This window comes from Gadus morhua, chromosome 12, assembly GCF_902167405.1.
Source record: "Gadus morhua chromosome 12, gadMor3.0, whole genome shotgun sequence".
Classification (NCBI taxonomy): domain Eukaryota; kingdom Metazoa; phylum Chordata; class Actinopteri; order Gadiformes; family Gadidae; genus Gadus; species Gadus morhua.
In genome coordinates this window covers 1,256,424-1,277,953 of record NC_044059.1, presented here as the reverse complement: position 1 = coordinate 1,277,953, position 21,530 = coordinate 1,256,424, and the positions used below count along the sequence as shown (strand labels likewise).

The following is a 21,530-nucleotide window of genomic DNA, read 5'->3' as shown; positions in this document are numbered from 1 at the left end:
GGAGCCATGTCCGAAGTAAATGTTCATAAAGTGTAGGCAAGGTTATACATTTTTAAAATGGTGTATTTGTATTGCAATAAACATAAAGCCATCCTTTTTATAGTTGACGGGGAGAATTTATATCCTAGATTATAATTGTTTTATCTTAGGTTGAACAGAACAATCAGTGTGAGAGTGTTAGTCCCCACCCGATGAGTGTGGTCCTACTGCCAAGCTCTGCTACCTCCAATGAGTGAGGTGGGTGTTGGATTCTTTGTGACCTTTTTGGTATGGGTCATCCAGTGCTTTAAGCACCGCCTCTGGCGATCAGTAAGGATGAAATAGAACGATAGTTACGAATGTAACTACGGTTCTATGAATCCTGGATGACCGCCAGAGCGTTTAGTCACTCAGAATCCTTGTGTTCTCGCGAGAAGATTGTAGGAACAGATCCTCTAATGACACCGGAAGATACAGCCTTCCCGGTGTCACGTGGGGGTCACAGGTGACTATGTTGGTATTAGGTACTCGAAATGCACATGCGCGATGTGGAGATCCAGTGCTTTAAGCACCGGCTCTGGCGGTCATCCAGGATTCATAGAACCGTAGTTACATTCGTAACTATCGTTATTTTGTATGAGGAATTCAATCCCTTTTTTTTTTTCTTTTTTTTTTCCCCTTTTCCCCCCCTCTGCTCAGGTACCCCCGCCCCTCCCTGTAGAGTATCCTGCAGGCCCAGTGGTGACAACAGCTGAGGGCAATTACAATCAAAAGGGGCGGGTGGATAAAGCCTGTGCTCTCCCACACCACTTGGCTCTATGCCACGGTTGATACTGGTTGTATCGTGGTTGGGCGCTACGCCATTGATGTGGACACTACCTGTCGCATTTGTAGGCTTTCATGCCATTGTTTGTAGGCTCTTTAGCCATCATTTTGTTGTCTTGCTGGTCTTGCCAGGCAAGTTACATTTCCCTGGCGATAGTCGTTTGCTTGTGTTGTATTAGTTTGTCTTACCAGTGTTGGTTATTGTTGAGTGTTTGTTTGTCTTACTGTTGTTCCTGTTTTGTTCTCCCTTTCCCTTATCCCTTTCCAGTCAATAAATATTATTATTTACTTTAGAAAACGTGTTTGCTTTGGATCCTTTCTACTACCGGGACCTGTGCTTCGGCACCTGCTGTACGGGCTGAGGTCACGCCAGCCCTATTCAGTGTATGCTGTGTACATTTATAGTTTAGTTAAATACCTTTCTATGTGACAATCGGAAAGGCTGTCTTTTTGTGTGTTCAAAGTTCGCTACGTCACAGCTGTTTCGAAAAGTGTGTTTCCATCTCCAATTTTGCGAATTTACTCTCTTTCGCATTTCTCAAAAACCACCTCAAGCGAGCGGATAAACTTTTATGCGAATTAGAGGATTTTTATGCGAATTTTGGTGTTTCCATCACCGTTTACTGATTCGATACTTCAAAGTTCGCATTAAATCAGGGGGATGGAAACGCACCTACTCACAACAATATTTTCAAAATCCAAACTCCAAGACCACACAGACTTTCATTTCCATTCATTGTTTGACCTTTAGACATTTGCAATATAGGTGTGTGTGCCTTGAGGGAAATGCCACTGTGTGTGTCTTTGTGTGTACATTGGATCAGCAAACAGCTGGTAGTTAACACCTCTATGCAGTGTCTACCTGCGAGTCTGTCCCGGCAGTTGTGTTGCAAGCTGAACTTCAAGGGGCTGTATGGGAGCCGTGCTGCACTACTATCAATCCTCGGAAGAGTCACCTGTAAGGGGGCGGGGGGGTTGCAGTCTTAAATGGAAATGGGCTAATACAGCTGCAGGTGCTATCAACTCCAAACACATATCAGAGAGCATTTCACTTCATGATAGCTGAAGGATGACTTGTCATTTAATGTAATGTCAAATAATATCCCTACCATACCTACAGTATTCCTTTAAAATTCATAACAAACAGACCTTTCAAAACAACAACCACATTCCAAGAACATTCCAAAGACTGGCCCTTATTGGTGCATTCACACTTAGCGGTCCTCTCACCTTTAACAGCGGTTTCCAGGTGAGGTTCAGGTGGCTGAAGGTGTCCAGGACGCTGTAGGGGTTGTCCTCCACCCTCTGCTTCTTGTCAGACAGGGGCTGCACCCCTACCCTCTGAGCCCGGATATCCCAGAACATCAAGGAGCTATGGAGAGAGAGAGAGAGAGAGAGAGAGAGAGAGAGAGAGAGAGAGAGAGAGAGAGATGAAAAAAAATTATTCACCATTTCTTTCTTCAACAATTACCCTTTTAACACAGACAACGAAGACTTTAGATTAGACAGCAATAAATAATAAATAACAAAATAAACTCATTAAAACGCAGTTAAAAAATATCTCATTGAGAGTGGAAAGTTTAAAGTGACTCATTCAAGCTGATGTTATGAGACACACAGGCTAGCAGAGACAGCAGGCACAGTGCTTTATACACCCTCTGCATCTTCAACATTGCTTAGCTCTCTTGCTATTCTCTGTCCAATTTTAAATCTGTAATACTCCTCAGTGAAACCTCCCTCCCTTCTGATGTTCATCTGAGATTTTACAGATAGCAGCAGCATTTCTTTGTCTGCAAAATATTTATCATACTGGACATTCTTCATTTTTTTTGTTTTTTTCAAGAACACCTGTATACTATGTACTGAGTACATCCCATCCAGCTGTGAAGCAGAAGCCAGTGGTGAGTCAGTGAGGGGCTGGCTGTCTGTTACACAGTCCTCCATCTCCTCACTAGACTCTGTCTCCTCACCACTAGACTCTGTCTGCTCCTCCCTAGCTGCTGTTTTCTTTGCTTTAGAGCCACAGGTTTCACTGGCCTGTTTCCTTTTAAGAAGGGGAGCCTTACACCTACTGTCTTCCGCCTCCATCAACCCACCCTCACTCTGCTCTACTGTAGTAGAACCAGCCTCTACACTCTCTGCTGGTTCTGTAATAATATTGTCCCCCTTCTCCTGAACAATGCACTCACTCTTTTTTTCAATGTCAACACATAATAGAAAAAAAACGTTCAGGATTTTTAAGAACCTGCTTTCCAATTTCAAAAAAATTTTCATCATGAGTTGCCTTTTTTGGATTTTCCCCACACTCCTTTGCAATTACAACATTTTCTTCTTCAATGCTTCCAGCCCGCTGTTTTACAGCGTCCACATCTTTGGAGGAGCCTGCTGTCGCCTCAGCAGGCTCAGCCCGATTTTTCGGGGGCTATTTCCGGGCAAGCTCGGACTAAGGCCCCGTCCACACGAAGCCGAAACGGGCGAAACCGTTACGGTTGCGATCTATCCGGTTTCGAAGTATCTCCGTAAAGACGAAGCCAAGCGAAACCGGATAGATCTGTAGAAACGCTGTAGTAAACATTCCAGGCCCATAAGGGGCGCTGCTTCTGGTACACAAATCCAGAAGAAGAAGAGGCGAGCATGCGCATAAAGGCTGCCCCCCGAACCACTAACAACACAAACAAACAGCTCTTCTACGATGGCGAACTAGATTCTCAATAAATAATGGCTTAGCAACCCAACAAGGGACATGATATGCTGCAGAACGATTACAAGCTTGTAGTCCGCCATCATCTTTTTTGTTGTGATTTCTGAGACTCTGCGGGCTTAAGAGCCATTGGCTAGGAGGTCGAGGGGTGGGGCGATGACGTCATGGTTTGCGGTTTCAGTCGGTTTCAGGCGTCCACACGAAACCAAAACGAAACCGGATAGATTTGAAACCACCTCCGAGGGTGGTTTCAGAAGTTTGCGGTTTCGGTCTGCGGATTCGCCGGCTTCGTGTGGACGGAAGGCCGAACCGTACAAGACCTTTGCGGTTTCGCCATGAAATCGGCTTCGTGTGGACGGGGCCTAAATGCCCTTCTTTCCCGCAGCCGAAATACTTTAGAGTTCCAGAGTTTACAAACACAGAATAGTCAAAGTCATCCACCCTTAATTGAAAAACTAAACTCAGTTCACTGTCCTTCTTGTTCAGAATCATGTGCACTTGCCGTCTGTGTGACACTACATGCCACAGCAGGGGAGACTTGCATCCCGACGGCAGCTTCCTGATTGCAGACACTATTTTCCCGTGCCTAGATAGTTCCCGAACCAGAACCTCGTCGCCGATGAACTGAGGGATGTTAGAGATAGTAATCCTCGCTGCCGGCGTTGTAAGCGGAGACACTGACACAAACAAATCCTTCACAACGATCCCAGATTCCACCACTTTGTTTGCCTTGGCCTGCCGCTGTCCACAAAGATAACGACCCCTCCGTTCATCCGGGCCGCGGACCTGATGCTGCTGTGCCCGACAACATCTGCCACTGCCAGACTGCAGTCCTCCACTGAACACGGGAAGGTGGTGGAGATCTTGAAGCCATGCTTGCGGTTGAGCACCCCGAATGCCGCCAAACTCCAGGCGCACCGACCAGCGACTGCTTGTCGATCGCAAAGTAGCCTCAAAACCCACCAAAACACCTCGCAAAACCTTCACCCAACCATATTTAGAACATTTACCGAAAAAACTATGAAAAAGGTTCGCAAAAACTTCTCAAAATCGCTCTCACACTCGCTCCGCAAAAATTGTTCTTCCGCTCAATCAGAGAGACAGAGAGAGAGAGTAGTAATTATAAATGACTCACCCATTTCTGCAGGTCAAATTCCCCTCATATACCTTGTCCATACAATGATGTGGATGGGACAGCCCTTAATCAGTTCAATGTATCCATGATATGTTTTTTGTTCTACCCCTACCAGTTAGGAGCGCAGGTGACAAGCTGAACACACGCGGTGTTGGGGTTTACCAGCGGTACGCCCATCCGACTGACCTAATCAGGGGGAAAGGGTTACAAGGTCAGCAGTGATCTGCATGGTGCCGTTCAGCTAATGTCAGCAGTTGATGGCAACCCTGCAGGTAGCTTTGTGGGCAGATCTTGGCCGCTGTTGCTATTATAGGCCGACCAGCCAAATGACTCTTGCGCCCAACGCAAATCTAAAATGGGTTGGTCTGAAACCCGTTGGTGTGTTTTGGGCGTAACGTGCTACAAAGCAATGAGAGTTCCATCTCCCCTCCCCTTTAAGAAACAGCGCATTTGCTTGACGAGTTGATATTTTGACAGCGCGTTGGCAGTCTCCGCTGAGACAGATGCATGACCACATGAATTTCAAGCTTCAAAAGGCTCAGTTTATGGCCAAATAATAGGCCTAATTCACACATGGAATGGCGTTCTCCTCTACAACTTCAGAAACGTCATGTATAAAGCCACAACTGTGGGTCAATTTAATGATATGCGGCAATACATTAAGAAACATTGTTTCTTACCAGTATTGTATACATTTTCGATATCGACCTGTGTTCATTATATGCATGTGTCCCCCCGTTAATATACATTACCCTGAACTGTATAATGTGTATTTAGTTTGCGTGTGCTTAAACAGATGGATGCATGTTTGCACCAAGCATCACCCGCATTCATGTATTAGCCCTTTTTACACTGCCAAGCCGGTTCAGTTGCGCCTTGGCACGCCCGGCAATTTCACCGTCTTGCCTGTGTTACACCTTGTTCACACTACATGCGTCAGTCGCTGGATGGCCGAGGGTGTGTCTGAAGTATAGGGGACTAGTCTTTGTAGACGCCTACTGCAGCCAATCAAATCGCATTTCTTTCAAAAAATATAACCGGCTGATTTTTCCTGATTCTTCCTGCTTGTATTGCAAAATGGATCCTGGAAACGCGTGGAGTGTATTTGCATAACCGCGATCTGATTGGCCGACGGATCCGGCGCTGCCTGAGAAGTTGAACATTTCTCAACTTTTTGACGCAGGCCACGGTGCCGAATGGACGGACGGACCCACAATGCATTTCGCTAGTGCCCCATGCAAAGTCAATGAGATCCGCAGACGGACGGATTTAGTGTGAATAAGCCCTTAAACCGAGGGGGTAAAATCCCTCGTTCGTCACTGTTTCGGCTTTCTTGGTTCACTGGAGAAGGCGGGGCTACGCACAGAGTCTAGAGCTCTTTAGAATAATTTGCCTACTCCCAAATGTTTTTATTTTTTTATGAATGAAGACACCTGCATGCAAGAATGAGTTAACGCCTAAGTGTAGGCTACAAACGCGATTAACTATTTACGCGCAAAATTGTCAACATATTCTTTATTTTGCTGACCACTTGCTTTTTATCCCGACAAAGCCTCGTAAGGAAAGTTTCTCTGCGTCTTTCTTGTAGATCACACCATCTTTCAACATCTTCGTTAAATACGACTGCATCACCTTCTCTCCGATGATGGTCAGTAGCTCGCGGATTTCACCGTCTCTCCAGTTAGAACTACTCATGTTGATAATCGCGTTTACATCAAAAGGGAAATGCCAATGTGTGGAGGATAGATTGCCGTGCTAGCTCAAGCAGGCAATTTACCTCGGGCAGTGTAAACGTGCGGACCATGCCGGGAAAAAGGCGTGCATAAGATGGACATATTTGACAGTGTGAAAAAGTCTATTGTTTTAAAAGTACAACTTCTTACTACTGCATCAGGTGTTCTTTCCCAAATAATTTAAAGGGGACATATCATACACCCAGTTGTGAGTGTGATTAGCCTTACAAGCTGTTTCATAATCTGCCCCATATGACATCACTAGTGGGCGTGTCCACCTAGATCTGTGCTGGATAGATCAGTCTACCAGCCTACCCAGTGGATTGAAGTAAACGTTGCTCATCTATTCAGCACAGATCTAGGTGGACACGCCCACTAGTGATGACATTTTCGAAATGGCTCGTAAGGCTAATCACACTCACACCTGGTGGCACAATCTGTCCCCTTTAACAAATGTTATAATTTACCCTAAAGCAAGAATTTGTTTTGGAAGGCGGGAATATAGCCTACTTTGCTCGAGTTTATTATTTTAATGCATGGCATAGCCTACTAGAGTGTTCATTCATGCAGCCTCTATTGAAAAACATAATCATCATAATATTTTCAGTAGGCTAATCGTTTGCATGTTTGTGGTGTGCGTAGCCTACTGGTGTGTAAGCCTATGTTGCAGCTCCGACCTGCCATGGCGCATCAAAATAGCAAAACCAACTGAGCAATCCGCTAGTGCACTTAGACCAGGTATTTCTGGTCAATGGCGCAATTGCTTATTTTCGATCTGTAAAATAGCACCATGCATCATTTGCGCCGGAACAAGCCCCTTTGCTGTGGGGGGAAATCGTGTGGTGTGTGTTCGTGTGCGTGTGCGTGTGTGTGTGTGTGTGTGTGCTCTAACATCTATAATTTTTATCTTTACAGATCAAACATGTTTAGGCCTGGGGTAAAAAAAAACGAAAAGTCTTCTGTTGTAGGATTATTTGACTTAGATAATATAAATGAGTGTACAAAATAACATGTGTCTTTATATATATTGTTTTAATTGTCACTCGGAAAAAATGCCCTATATATATATATATATATATATATATATATATATATATATATATATATATATATATAATTCTTTTTTATTATTATTTTTATTATTAATATTTTTATGTAGGCTGGTATTGACATTTACGATACGAAAAGAAACATGTTTTCCCAAAATAACTACATTTGGCACATACAAGGACAGAGTTGATCAAACGTTATACATTTAACTTAATTATCAGCTCTCCCTGTGTATTTTAATGGAATTATATTATAATCTATATTATAGTTATATTATAATTATATATTTAAGCAATAGCACATGAGAGGGAGTGCATTGTACTGAATATCAGCACTACAACAGCAGGACCTCGAGTGTGACATTGCTTTGATACAACAGTTCTACAAGCACCATTAATTAGTTAACATTTGTTTGTTTATTCAATGATTTATTTGGCTCCGCCAACACAAATAGATCCGCAACTGGACTGGGAATGAACTGTTGCCAAGCAACACATACACACGCTAGCTAGCTAGAACATTATTATAATAATAATAATAATAATAATAATAATGAATGAAATGTATATAGCGCTTAATATGGTACTGCTAGCTTGCTACCAAATGTTTTGCGTTGAGGTGATATTTAAGGGTTGATGAACTCCGGTGATAGGAAAATCCCTTACTACAGAGATTGCAGATAACGGTGTTCCTATCTACAGTTCCGTCTGGGAGTTTAAACTTGAACTTTTCGTTCACGGGGCCGAGCAGCGTCTTCTCGTCTGCCTCCATTTTGTTTAAACGTAAATGACGCGCCGGGTCAAAGGGCACTATGGAAGCGCGATTAATCTGCGTTAATTTTTAATTTGACAGCCCTGATAAATATATATATATATATATATATTAGTGGTGGGTCGTTATCGGCGTTAACGCAAAACTTTTATCGCGCGATAAAAAAAATATCGCCGTTAATCTATTTTCAAACACTTCCTTGTTCGGACCCATCACGTGACTGAACTAAGGGAATGTACTTACAATTTTTAGTCAGTTAATCATTTACATATTTATGTTACACAATTATCACATATTTACATGTTTACATATTTAACACAGTCAGGATATTCTGTGAGGGAATCAGAGAGGCAGATTCAACAGAATATCCTGACTGTGTTAAATATGTAAACATGTAAATATGTGATAATTGTGTAACATAAATATGTAAATGATTAACTGACTAAAAATTTTAAGTACATTTCTCGCAAATTAACTCCAATATAAATTATATTAATTTATTCTACAACTTTCAAATATTTAACTTCTAAACCTGACATTATTATGGATTATTACACGGCTCTTCTCAATGCTGTAGACTGCTCCTTTCACTTGCATGGGCCTTCCCAACGTTCAGCTGTAAATAATTTTTGTTTATGCTCCCTTCACTTGCATGGGCACTTCACAACTTCCGGCGGTGAATAATATTTGATAAATCACCATTGCCCAGTATAATTGACCGCTGTCAAGGTAAACGAACAGATTTTTTGCCGTTTGCCATTTTAATCTAGATTAATTTTGGAATTAATCTAGATTAAAAAAAATAATCGATGCCCACCACTAATATATATATATATATATATATATATATATATATATATATATACTTACCAGCACTGAAATGGACCGTGAGAAGAATCAACATTGAAAAGGAAACACAACATTAATTTCAAATGACTTCTATGAAGTGATTGGTGAAACTTATCCCCCCCAACCTTGCCATTACAGCTGCTCACCTCAAAGGTTTCTGGAAGCCACTGGACGTCTGTAATTGGTGCTTTGTGGCCGCTCTCAATGGCAGAGATGGCACAGTAGTGCACCACAGGGACGTCATTCTTCCTTTTTTCTTCAAGGTCCTTGCGGGGAGGAAGGAAAGAAAAGCAAGACGCAAGGGGTACAGTGCTAAATAGTGCTGTATGGGTTGACAGTGCTCTGACAAGTCAATCAGGAATTCTAGGGTAACCATTGGGCCACACTTGTATTAAATCAGCTTATCATGTTAGATTGACTTAACAGTGGAACTTACAAATGTAAGTACAAAATATGGAGAAAAAAATCTATACCTAGTCTAAATAAAGAGATGATAAAAAAATAAAGATAAGATAGACCAAAATTGTTTTAGCAACAAATAAATAAAATAGCTAATACATCTAGTAGCAATAATATGGACATTGTTACGAGTTAACAATACAAGACTATCTCTCACCTTGCCTTGTGTAAACATGCACAGAGATGTCTCCACATTGTGCTGCATGAAGGGCTCTACAAGCTCTTAAATATAAATATATATAGCTTTTCTAACTATTGAATTGATCATGAATAGGGATGCACCGATACCACTTTTTTACTAACCGATACGATACCGATACTTTTATTTGTGTACCTGCCGATACCGAGTGCCGATACCGATATTTTCTAGATTTGGTCTCTATGAAAGAAGTGCAAATAAATTGAAGGCAGATTTTATTTTCTCCTTTCAAGAATACGTCAAGCCTTTAGTAAGGCTATACAAAATGAACGGAAGGATATTCCAAAACAAAATTAAACAGAGCTATTTTTTAACAAAAAAGCAGTCAAAGACACATCACATAATGTAAATGTAAATATAACCAGATAAAGCGAACAACAAAAATAATCACGAGAAGTGAGTAGAACCTTTGTTAATAATAATAAGCACATTATGGCTGTTTAGAAAGGCTAAACAAATCAACGAACTATGTTGTCAAATGACTATCAACACACAATGTTGCCTCTGAACTAGGCTATGTATTTTTGGAGAAAGTGAGAGGCAGATTTTTTTTTTTTTTATGAACAGAATCATCTCAGCATGATCAGGTGTTAGCCTGTTTCTGCCTTCATTCACAATGTGTGACATTGAGCTAAACAGCCGTTCGCTCTCAACGCTACTGCAAGGTGCTGAGAGGTATTTGCGTGCCACTTTGGCCAGAGAAGGGAACCGCACTTTGTTAACCCCCCAGTATTGCAGTGGATTGGCCTCGCGGGCCACTGGGGCCTCCCCAAGGTATGTCTCCAATTGTGCGGTAACACCCACAGCACCTGGGGTCAGTGCTATTGACGCTTGCTCATTTGCAATTTCATCAAAGATACAGTCTAAACTGCTGCTGGCCTGGTCCTCCAGGGCGCCTCCAGGGCCAGGGCGACTCTTTAAAAGGAGCAGGTGGACTGACAGCACGGCACGGGAGAGCAAGGAAGAAGGTAGCGCTCTGGTCCGAGAGAGCCTAGAGGCCCACGGAGGCCCTAGAGACCGCGTCTCCTTCGTTGTATTTAAGTTGATTGTTAATAAATGCCTTTAATGGCTTATCCCTCACACAAACGTGTCGTTTATAATTGGAACCCGGCTCATTTGGGTAGCGGGTTGCCACATATGGTGGAGAATGCAGGCACCATGAAGATCCCACTACGACCCCCCGGTAAAGTACCCCATCCATTCGGCAAGCAGAACCCGGACGGGACTGACGCCGCCGCCGCAAGGGACGCTGCCGCCGCCGCAAGGGACGCCGCCGCAAGGGACGCCGCCGCCGCCACAAGAGACGCCGCCGCCGCAAGAGACGCCGCCGCCGCAAGGGACGCCGCTGCCGCCGGCGCCGCAGCGGGAGACAAGGCCGCAGTGCGAGACCGGGATGGGACGGCGCCGCCGGCCGACGCGGACGTGGGGACGGGTCGGCCCTGTGTGCTGGCGACCTGTTGGACGCAAGGTACGTCCAGGAGCCCGACCATACCAGCAAGGGTTATGAACCAGGACACGCAGGCCATATTGGACACTGGCAGTGTGGTCACCCTCCTCTGCCCCGACTTGGCGGGAGGGAGGGAGGGGAAACCCATGGAGGTGGCCTGCGTGCACGGGGACATACGGACCTATGAGAGCCGCCATATGGTCATCCGGAAACCACGCGGGGTGTTCACGGCTCGGGTAGGGGTTGTTCCCCTACTCCCGGTAGCGCTCCTCATCGGGACGGACTGGCCGATTTTCCGTCGACTTTGGTACCCGGCACTTGAGTCCCGGGGCAGGAGAGATGCGGCCGCCGAGGCGGCGGGAGACGACGCTGCCGGAGACGACGCTGCCGGAGACGAGGGTTGGTCCTGGACGGCGTGTACGGCCGTCACCCACCAGACGGCGACCGAGAGCAGCCCTTTCGCCTCCCCAAGCAGCGTGATTGGGGGACACCTGGCCGAAAGCCAGGGAGACTCTTTAAAAGGAGCAGGTGGACTGACAGCACGGCACGGGAGAGCAAGGAAGAAGGTAGCGCTCTGGTCCGAGAGAGCCTAGAGGCCCACGGAGGCCCTAGAGACCGCGTCTCCTTCGTTGTATTTAAGTTGATTGTTAATAAATGCCTTTAATGGCTTATCCCGCACACAAACGTGTCGTTTATAATTGGAACCCGGCTCATTTGGGTAGCGGGTTGCCTCAACACACACACACACACACACACACACACACACACACACACACACACACACACACACACACACACACACACACACACACACACACACACACACACACACACACACACACACACACACACACACACACACACACACACACACAGAGAGAGCGCGAGCGTATAGGCCTACCTCGGATTGAGCAAAGTTGGGCTGTGGAGCGGATTTTCTTCCACGTCGCAAAATCGCTTCATGACAGCTGTGGATAACGTTCGCTTCATAGTTTTGGTGCCTTGGTCCTCCTCGATCTCTCTAGAAAGAAATCTCAGCAGCACAGTAATCGCAGGACTTACGTCTGCTGCCATAGCATCCGAAGAGCTGACCCTTCGCGTCAACTCCTCAAATGGACCCAGAACAGACGAAGTCTTCTCCAGCAGAGTCCACTGGCTAGGCACGAGATTGTCCGGGAGATCGTATTCAGACGCATATATTCCCAGCGCGCGTTTCTGTTCGATCAGGGACTGGATCATGTAAAATGTGCTGTTCCAGCGAGTCTGTACGTCTTGTTGGAGTCGTTTTGTGGGCTGACTGATTTGTAACTGGATGTCCTCGAGGCGGGAGTAGGCTAAATCCGAATGTTTGAAATGCCCAACTATTCTGCGACCGCATCAGCAACGCTCCTCTGAGAGAGAAGGCCCTCTTGAACCACCAGCTGAACAGAGTGAGCAGCACACGGCAGGCTAGGGAGCCCCGCATCCGTCATGGCCTTGATCATAATTTGTGCGTTATCTCGGAGCACAACGTGGACAGAGCTTTTTTGGATACCCCAAATTTGTAGCATGTCTTCGAAGATATTGGCTATAGCTTGGCCAGTGTGAGAGCCCCGAAAAGGTTTCGCGTGTAAGATAATGTGTTGAAGGGTAAACGCTTCATCTATCCACTGGGCAGTCAAGCTGAGGAGAGACATTGGGCAGACACTGCTGGTCCATATAGGCCTATCAGTTGTGAAGCTTATTGCCTCAGCATCATGCACCAAGGACCTAACGTGATTTTTCACTTTATCATACACCTTTTGCAACATCACATCTGTGATGTAGAGGCGACTGGGAATCTCATATCTGGGCTCTAGCACTTCTAGAAGACGGCGAAATCCAACATTATCAACAACTGAAAGTGGCTGGTCATCGAGCGTTATGAAGTGTGTTAGTGCCTCTGTTATTTTTATTGCCCGTGAGTTGTCTTTGGACATTTTCTCTCGCTTTTGGAAGACGTCAGTTAAGGTGGGCTGCTTCAGTCTTGCGCCGCTAGCATTAGTGAACTCTGTGTACTTAGCACTATGGTGCGTCTTCAGATGTTTTATCACATTGCTGGTATTAAAAGAAGTACTTTACTTTCCGCTGCCTTTCCTTTCTGCCTTACTCCTGTCGTCATCCTTTATCTTAAAATATTCCCAAATCGCCGACATGACTTGACATGTGACTGTTAACAGGTCCCAGCCAACTTTCACACACACAAGCCTTTGGCAGCATCTCAGAGTTTCGGCTCATTATCGCCCCCTAGACATTGAAGTTAGGTAGGACAACTCATCTCCGCATGCGACCGGTTTGATGTAGGCTACTGACATAGTGGGATCGGTGCGTGGTATCGGCAATTAAAAAACGATTACGGGTACGAGTATTTTAATGTATCGGCCAGATACCCGATACTGGTATCGGTTTCGGTGCATCTCTAGGCCTAGAAGTTTATCAATCTATATGGGCCTAGATATAGTTCGAAAATTCATAGTTGGATTGTTAATAGTTCATGTTTAAATGTGAAGCAGGTGTCAGAGTGACATTTATATTATTCGAAACAAAAAAAAAAGTTTTTGCAAACTTTCGATCCCTATCTGCTTAGGCGTTAAAACAGTGATGTAATTCACTCTTTAAAGCCGGGTCCTTCTCATCAATGAGAGTAGGTGAAGTAGCACTTGAGAACTGTAATGCCGCATTTCCACTGCAGGGCGCGGTACGGTTCGGTTCGCAAAGGTGCGCTACGGATTGCGTTTCCACCGCCAAAAGTGGGCGTGACCCGGACTGAGCCGTACTCGTTTTGCCCTCGTTTTCAGTACTCCTCCGTTGGGGTACTGAAAACGAGACGAGGCGCCTGAAAGGGTACCGGAAAATTCGAGCTACACACCCCCTCCGTTGATTGGTTGACAGAACCGTCAATTCTGGGCGACGTGGGGATAAAAACAAACAAACAGTAGCCTCGAGGTATTATTCTTTACAATGAACATGTCGCGTAAAACGCTTGCTTGGGCGAACAAGGAGGTGGAGATGTTCCTCTGCATTCTTGGGAAGGAAGACGTTGTTTATGATGTTTACGTAGCTGCCGCGGCGATCGACATCCGGCCTACCATAAAGGGTACTGTCGGCGGTGTAAACGCGACCTCGGAACTGAGCTGGGCTATACCGCCCCCTCCCTCCCGGACTGAGGCAAACCGTACCGCACACTGCAGTGGAAACGCGGCATAAGTTTTCTATTAACAAACAGGGGCAGATCTATGGAACATAATTAATAAGAAATCATGAGATAGACAAGGATGGGGGATGATTAGGGGGCCAGATTGAATGAGCCTGGTTGGGCCAGGACACCGGGGGAACCCCTACTCTTTGCGATAAGTGCCCTGGGATCTTTTATGACCTCAGTGAGTCAGGACCTCAGTGTTACGTCTCCTCCGAAGGACGGCGCCTTCCGCAGCACAGTGTCCCCGTCACTGCACTGGGGCATCGGGAGTGATGTTAAGGCCAGAGCGAAGAGTGTCAGCTATTGGCCACCACCCGACACCACTTACAGCACCTGGTATTCCCAGGCGGTCTCCCATCCAAGTACTAAACAGGCCCGACTCTGCTTAGCTTCCGAGATCAGACGAGATCGGGCGTGTTCAGGGTGGTATGGCTGATAGTTACTTTATGTACTGCCGGGCACTTTGTTTACGGATTTGGTCACTTTATTTACTGTCATTGCTCATTATTTTGCATTTCAAATTATTCATCCACTGCATCTCCACATGTACAGGACCTGGTATCAAGCTGGGATGTACGAAACAGCTTTAAAAAAAAGTTTTTTCAGGGGCGGCAACGCTATGTAATAGGCCAGTGGCGTGAAGGATTGCAGGGCGGCGCGCCGCCGAGCCCTGGCGCGTGTCTAACCGTCGCCGGTGTGTGGTTGTACGTCGGAAAAAGTGGGGGCGGTTGGTTTGACTCACGCCCTTCGCCGCCGGTGTATTTAGCACTTTAGGCTTCCCTAGTCTACTGTAGCTGAAGCACACAGTGTGCTGAACGTTGCCCTGTGAAGTGTATACATACAGCTGGTCTAACACCACACAAGCTCCACAGAGTTATGTGTGTGTGTGGGAGGGGGGACGGACACCACGATCAATATTATTGGATGTGGCTTCACATGACTTGACTGGCTTCATCTGGGTGAAGATCACCAACTGGTGTTTGAAAAACATACCGTTCACAGCAATTCAGCTGTAGAACATAATAAGGCTTTAAGCTGATAACTATGAGGGGCCGTCTGGGACAGAATTCATACTTGGTCTTACACACACTATTATACTCTCTCACATACACTATTATACTCTCTCACATACACTAAATACTCTCTCACATACACTACCACTCTCTCTCACATACACTACTATACTCTCTTACATACACTACTATACTCTCTTACATACACTACTATACCCTCTCACATACACTACTATTCTCTCTCACATACACTACTATACTCTCTCACATACACGACTATACACTCTCATACTTACATGTAAAAGGAGTTTAATAGTTTGAATGAAACGGAAGTGAGTTTGAATGAAACGGAAGTGAGTTTGAATGAAACGGAAGTGAGTTTGAAATGTTCATAAGAGTCCGCAGAAATCGAATATCAATATTATTTTAGTGTAATTACATTGTGTATATGCACAAGCCATCTTATACAAAGCAGCCGAAAAATAGAAAACCGAAACGCTACTATGTTTCTTTTTAGAAAACTGCGATTCAGGGTTTGAATTCTGCTATTGTCGTCTGATTCATTGAATCCGCTGTGTTTGCCAGTGTCTCAGGGTCTTCCGACTCTGGGGAAGAGCCTGCTAGTTTACGCACACCCCTTGCGCATTTGTTCTCTCAACCACACGTGAGACGTTGTTTGACATGCTGGATATCGTCAGAAAGGTATTTTCATTGGCTATTAGGATATCTAAGGCCCGTCCCCGACCCTTGCTGTCTGCTGGTGTAGCTGTCAATCAAAGTATACACGCACCGTTTTGATAGTGATCGCCTCATTGGCTTGTAAGGCTTGTAAACAAGGAAGTATTGGTCTTACAGACATGTGGGAGGGCTCTATGTCACCGTGAGACCCTGGCAAACACAGCGGATTCAATGAATCAGACGACAATAGCAGAATTCTAACCCTGAATCGCAGTTCTCTAAAAAAAAACAGTAGCGTTTCGGTTTTCTACTTTTCGGCTGCTTTGTATAAGATGGCTTGTGCATATACACAATGTAATTACACTAAAATAATATTGATATTCGATTTCTGCGGACTCTTATGAACATTTCAAACTCACTTCCGTTTCATTCAAACTCACTTTCGTTTCATTCAAACTCACTTCCGTTTCATTCAAACTATTAAACTCCTTTTACATGTAAGTATGAGAGTGTATAGTCGTGTATGTGAGAGAGTATAGTAGTGTATGTAAGAGGGTATAGTAGTATGTGTAAGAGGGTATAATAGTGTATGTAAGAGAGTATAGTAGTGTATGTAAGAGAGTATAGTAGTGTATGTAAGAGAGTATAGTAGTGTATGTAAGAGAGTATAGTAGTGTATGTAAGAGAGTATAGTAGTGTATGTAAGAGAGTATAGTAGTATGTGTAAGAGAGTTTGAATGAAACGGAAGTGAGTTTGAATGAAACGGGAAAGTTTGAATGAAACGGAAGTGAGTTTGAATGAAACGGGAAAGTTTGAATGAAACGGAAGTGAGTTTGAATGAAACGGAAGTGAGTTTGAATGAAACGGAAGTGAGTTTGAAATGTTCGTAAGAGTCCGCAGAAATCGAATATCAATATTATTTTAGTGTAATTACATTGTGTATATGCACAAGCCATCTTATACAAAGCAGCCGAAAAATAGAAAACCGAAACGCTATTATGTTTTTTTTTTTAGAAAACTGCGATTCAGGGTTAGAACTCTGCTATTGTCGTCTGATTCATTGAATCCGCTGTGTTTGCCATGGTCTCACGGTGACATAGAGCCCTCCCACATGTCTGTAAGACCAATATTTCCTTGTTTACAAGCCTTACAAGCCAATGAGGCGATCACTATCAAAACGTTGCGTGTATACTTTGATTGACAGCTACACCAGCAGACAGCAAGGGTCGGGGACGGGCCTTAGATATCCTAATAGCCAATGAAAATACCTTTCTGACGATATCCAGCATGTCAAACAACGTCTCACGTTTGGTTGAGAAAACAAATGCGCAAGGGGTGTGCGTAAACTAGCAGGCTCTTCCCCAGAGTCGGAAGACCCTGAGACCCTGGCAAACACAGCGGATTCAATGAATCAGACGACAATAGCAGAATTCAAACCCTGAATCGCAGAAAAAAAAACATAGTAGCGTTTCGGTTTTCTATTTTTCGGCTGCTTTGTATAAGATGGCTTGTGCATATACACAATGTAATTACACTAAAATAATATTGATATTCGATTTCTTCGGACTCTTATGAACATTTCAAACTCACTACCGTTTCATTCAAACTCACTTCCGTTTCATTCAAACTCACTTCCGTTTCATTCAAACTCACTTCCGTTTCATTCAAACTATTAAACTCCTTTTACATGTAAGTATGAGAGTGTATGGTCGTGTATGTGAGAGAGTATAGTAGTGTATGTGAGAGAGAATAGTAGTGTATGTGAGAGGGTATAGTAGTTTATTTAAGAGGGTATAGTAGTGTATGTAAGAGAGTATAGTAGTGTATGTAAGAGAGTATAGTAGTGTATGTGAGAGAGAGTAGTAGTGTATGTGAGAGAGTATAATAGTGTATGTGAGAGAGTATAATAGTGTGTGTAAGACCAAGTATGAATTCTGTCCCAGACGGCCCCTCATAGATAACACAGTGACTGTTTGAATCTGCAAACATACTGGGAAGGAAGTGAAAATGGTTGCTGTTGATTCTGGTGGGTGGGTGGGATGGAAATAGGAATGGAGACTGCTGTTAATAGAGTAGTTATGAAAATAAACAGTGAATGTAAACCGACACCTGGACGGGGAAGCAGGGTTGGGGGGGGGGGGCAGGGAAAACAGGTGAGATCCTTGAAACTTTAGCATTGCCTTCTTAAAGACGCATTCAATTGCATTATTGCATTTGAATGCGTCATGGTGATGACAGGCCCTTCATCACCATTACCCTGCAAATAACCGGCTCTCTTATAAAACATAAGATTGCATTGAGTAGACTGACATGGAAGAGACTTACAGCAATGGATAATAAGCTGTGTTGCATTCAATTTGTGCTTTCCATTGTATCTTTAAGATGTGTTGTGGTGGTGTCTATGTGTTGTTGTTGACACATTTTTAAGGTTGTTTAGCCACTACTTCCACTTCCTCACCTCATTAAAGGCTTGAAGGCCTTAAAGGTTGTATCAGCGATTCTAGGCCGAAACATTTGTGCTCAACGTTCGATACATTTAGGGACTTGGACGGATGGCCATCAATGGCCTCTTTCTTAGGATTCTTAGGACATTATTTGCCATCCATCCACCGTAAACGACCGTACACTGTGAGGTCCCATCAGGACATATCCAATGGCATCACTGTATGTATATAGGCCGCTTACGAAAGTTTCGGTGCTGACCGAAGTGCTCCGGCCACCAGAGGGACGTGTTCCCTGCAGGCGATCCACATGGGCGGAGATGTCCCATAGGACAACCTGGTACAACAAACAACAGATTAACTAATACCAAACAATAACATCAAAGTCCACACATCTTCATAGAGTACAACATTAAACCTCAATCTGATGATTGGCAATTTAAACAGCCATTTAAACAATCAAAGGCTCCTGATTGGCTGACAATAAAGGTTTCGTACTGTGAATTGTATTTGTTCTTGTACTTTGGGGTTCTGCATCAAATGCAAACAGTGACAATAAAGGACACAAGTAAAGGAAATATAATCACGTAATGGACAGACCATGGATAGAGAGAAACAGAGAGGACAGATGGAAAAGATGCGGGTTGTATTGATGTTTTTCATTCCATAAGAATAAGGATAAATGTCAAAAATAGAAATTATTAATATATTAATACTTAGAAGCAGAGAGAGAGAGAGAGAGAGAGAGAGAGAGAGAGAGAGAGAGAGAGAGAGAGAGAGAGAGACAAAAAGGTGAGCAGAGTGACACACAAAAAGGTGAACAGAGTGACACACACAAGTCACACTCAGTACCAGGCCGTTCATGCAGCCGCCAACAATAATATTTGGATCAGAGGGGCAGAACTCAAAGGCCAAGACATCATCTGGGCACTCCAGCAGCAACTGTGAACACACACACACACACACACACACACACACACACACACACACACACACACACACAAACACACACACAAGGTATTGGATTTCAAAGTCGAGACTTTGGTGTTCAGACCAGGCCTTCTCTTCTATGAGGAATTTAAATGATGCAACGCAACACGAACATTATGATTTCACAAGAGCTTTTTTTTTTTCTGTGCTGCAGTGGCATGGTTCTTTGAATGCTAAGCTGCTAGGTTTCAAGCAGCAGTAAAAGCAGTCTTTAACAGTTTGAGCCTTATACTAAATAAAATTATATAGACTTCCATAAATAATCTCTTGTTTGGTCTCCCCTATTAGTACATATTAGTCATAAATATGACTAATATGACTGGGAGGTAGATCGATGGAGAAGTTTCAGAAATCTCAAACAAACAAGCGATGCGTGAATGACATTTTAAAGCGATGCGTATGAGAGAGAGAGAGAGAGAGAGAGAGGGAGAGGGAGAGGGAGAGGGAGAGGGAGAGAGAGACATACCTGTGGTTTGATGGGGTCAGAGAAACTCCAGAAAAGAATGAGGGGGTGCTTTAGGAGCAGCTTAGTGGAGTTGTCGATGCGTTCCTCAAGGGAGGCCCTCTCCACCATGGCCACTGCCACAATACCTGCGGCACACGCACACACAGGCACACGCACACACACAGACACACACACACACAGACACACACACAGACACACACACACACACACACACCACTAACGCCAAGTTCTATACTGCACATAAGCAGTGCTCCTCCCCAGCTTAAAACAAAGAATATGATTTATGCACCCCATTTTAGCAGCTTTCATACTGGTCTGATTGTCTTTTTGAGAATGACAATATTTAGGCTTTAAATTAAAGATATTGGGCCCCAAAATGGTTGGTTTTACAATTTACGTGCTACTTAGCCAAAGTGGATGCAAGATGTACCTGCAAAATAGGTGGTGCCTTTGAAATCCAGGATATTTCAATATATAGATAAAGTTTACAACTTTACAAATATATATAGCATAACAGTCTTTAGCAATTTCAGAGGTGAATTCAGATGGATCAGTTAAAAAAAGTGTTCCAGGTGAACATTCTCTCTCTACCCCCTCCCTCTCTCTCTGAGCAGATTAGGGGTGAGGTCGGGGGGTCTCACCATTGATGCTGGGGTGCCAGTTGATGTGGCTGATGGTCTTATCTTTGCTGTAGTTGAGATCGGTGAAGGACTGGTATTCCTTGAGGTGGGTATCCACCTTCCCACCCACATCTTCACCCAGGGTCCTCCAGTCGTCCACGAACACGTCCATTATGTGGTTCTGTTGGAGGGCCCTGAAAACACTGCAACATGCAAAGATCCCAAAAAATATATATTATATATATATATATATATATATTAGGGCTGTCAAATTAACGAGTTAACTACAATTAATTAATCACAGAAAAAAATAATGCAGATTAATCGCGCTTCTATAGTGCCCTTTGACCCGGTGCGTAATTTGCGTTGAAACAAAATGGAGGCAGACGAGAAGACGTTGCACGGCCCCGTGAAGGAAAAGTTCAAGTTTAAACTCCCAGACGGAACTGTAGATAGGAATGCCGTTATCTGCAATCTCTGTAGTAAGGAATTTTCCTATCACCGGAGTTCATCAACCCTTAAAGGTACCATGGCATGAAAATCTTGCTTTATGAGGTTTTCTAACATAAATATGAGTTCCCCTAGCCTGCCTATGGTCCCCAAGTGGCTAAAACTTGCAGTCGGTGAAAAAACGAGCACTAGGCGTTCTGCTCGTCTTTGAAAAAAACGGAGGCTCAAGAGCGCTGATTTGGAATGCAGTTTCCTATGTCGTCACACTGCAGTAAGCTCCTCCCCTTACTCTGCCTGGCCCGCCCAGAGACTTGGCCCGCCAATGAGACACGACCGTGCGAGCGCCACGTGTGTGTGTGTGTGAATGCACACACACTGTAACGCAAGTGTTTCTTGTCGGTTCTTTGACGTCTCTTGTATTTCCACAACGAGACTGTAGTGGGGGTTTTCTCAGCCATGGTTGAGAAGAAATTGGGGGAAAGGAACTTTGGCTTTGACTCCCTGAA

At 44.3% G+C, this 21,530-nt stretch overlaps 1 protein-coding gene and 1 non-coding gene across 6 annotated transcripts in view; both read right to left on the bottom strand.

The window, feature by feature from the left end:
- Positions 1–21,530, bottom strand: part of dnai3 (dynein axonemal intermediate chain 3) — a 129,750-nt gene that overhangs the window by 46,268 nt on the left and 61,952 nt on the right. For all 5 annotated transcript variants that reach the window (XR_003978896.1, XR_003978897.1, XM_030372664.1 and 2 more), the window contains 8 exons: positions 20,596–20,777; positions 19,955–20,079; positions 19,351–19,440; positions 18,743–18,835; positions 9,190–9,309; positions 4,753–4,826; positions 2,035–2,176; positions 1,667–1,760 (listed from right to left, as the gene is read on the bottom strand). Coding sequence is in view for 3 of the 5 variants with exons in the window: in XM_030372664.1 (XP_030228524.1) it covers positions 1,667–1,760; positions 2,035–2,176; positions 4,753–4,826; positions 9,190–9,309; positions 18,743–18,835; positions 19,351–19,440; positions 19,955–20,079; positions 20,596–20,777 (920 nt within the window). In the remaining 2 variants the exon portion in view is untranslated. The remainder of the gene's footprint in view (positions 1–1,666; positions 1,761–2,034; positions 2,177–4,752; positions 4,827–9,189; positions 9,310–18,742; positions 18,836–19,350; positions 19,441–19,954; positions 20,080–20,595; positions 20,778–21,530) is intronic.
- LOC115556420 (5S ribosomal RNA) lies at positions 14,687–14,805 on the bottom strand. Its single transcript, XR_003979003.1, has one exon. It is a non-coding gene; the product is annotated as a 5S ribosomal RNA (ribosomal RNA).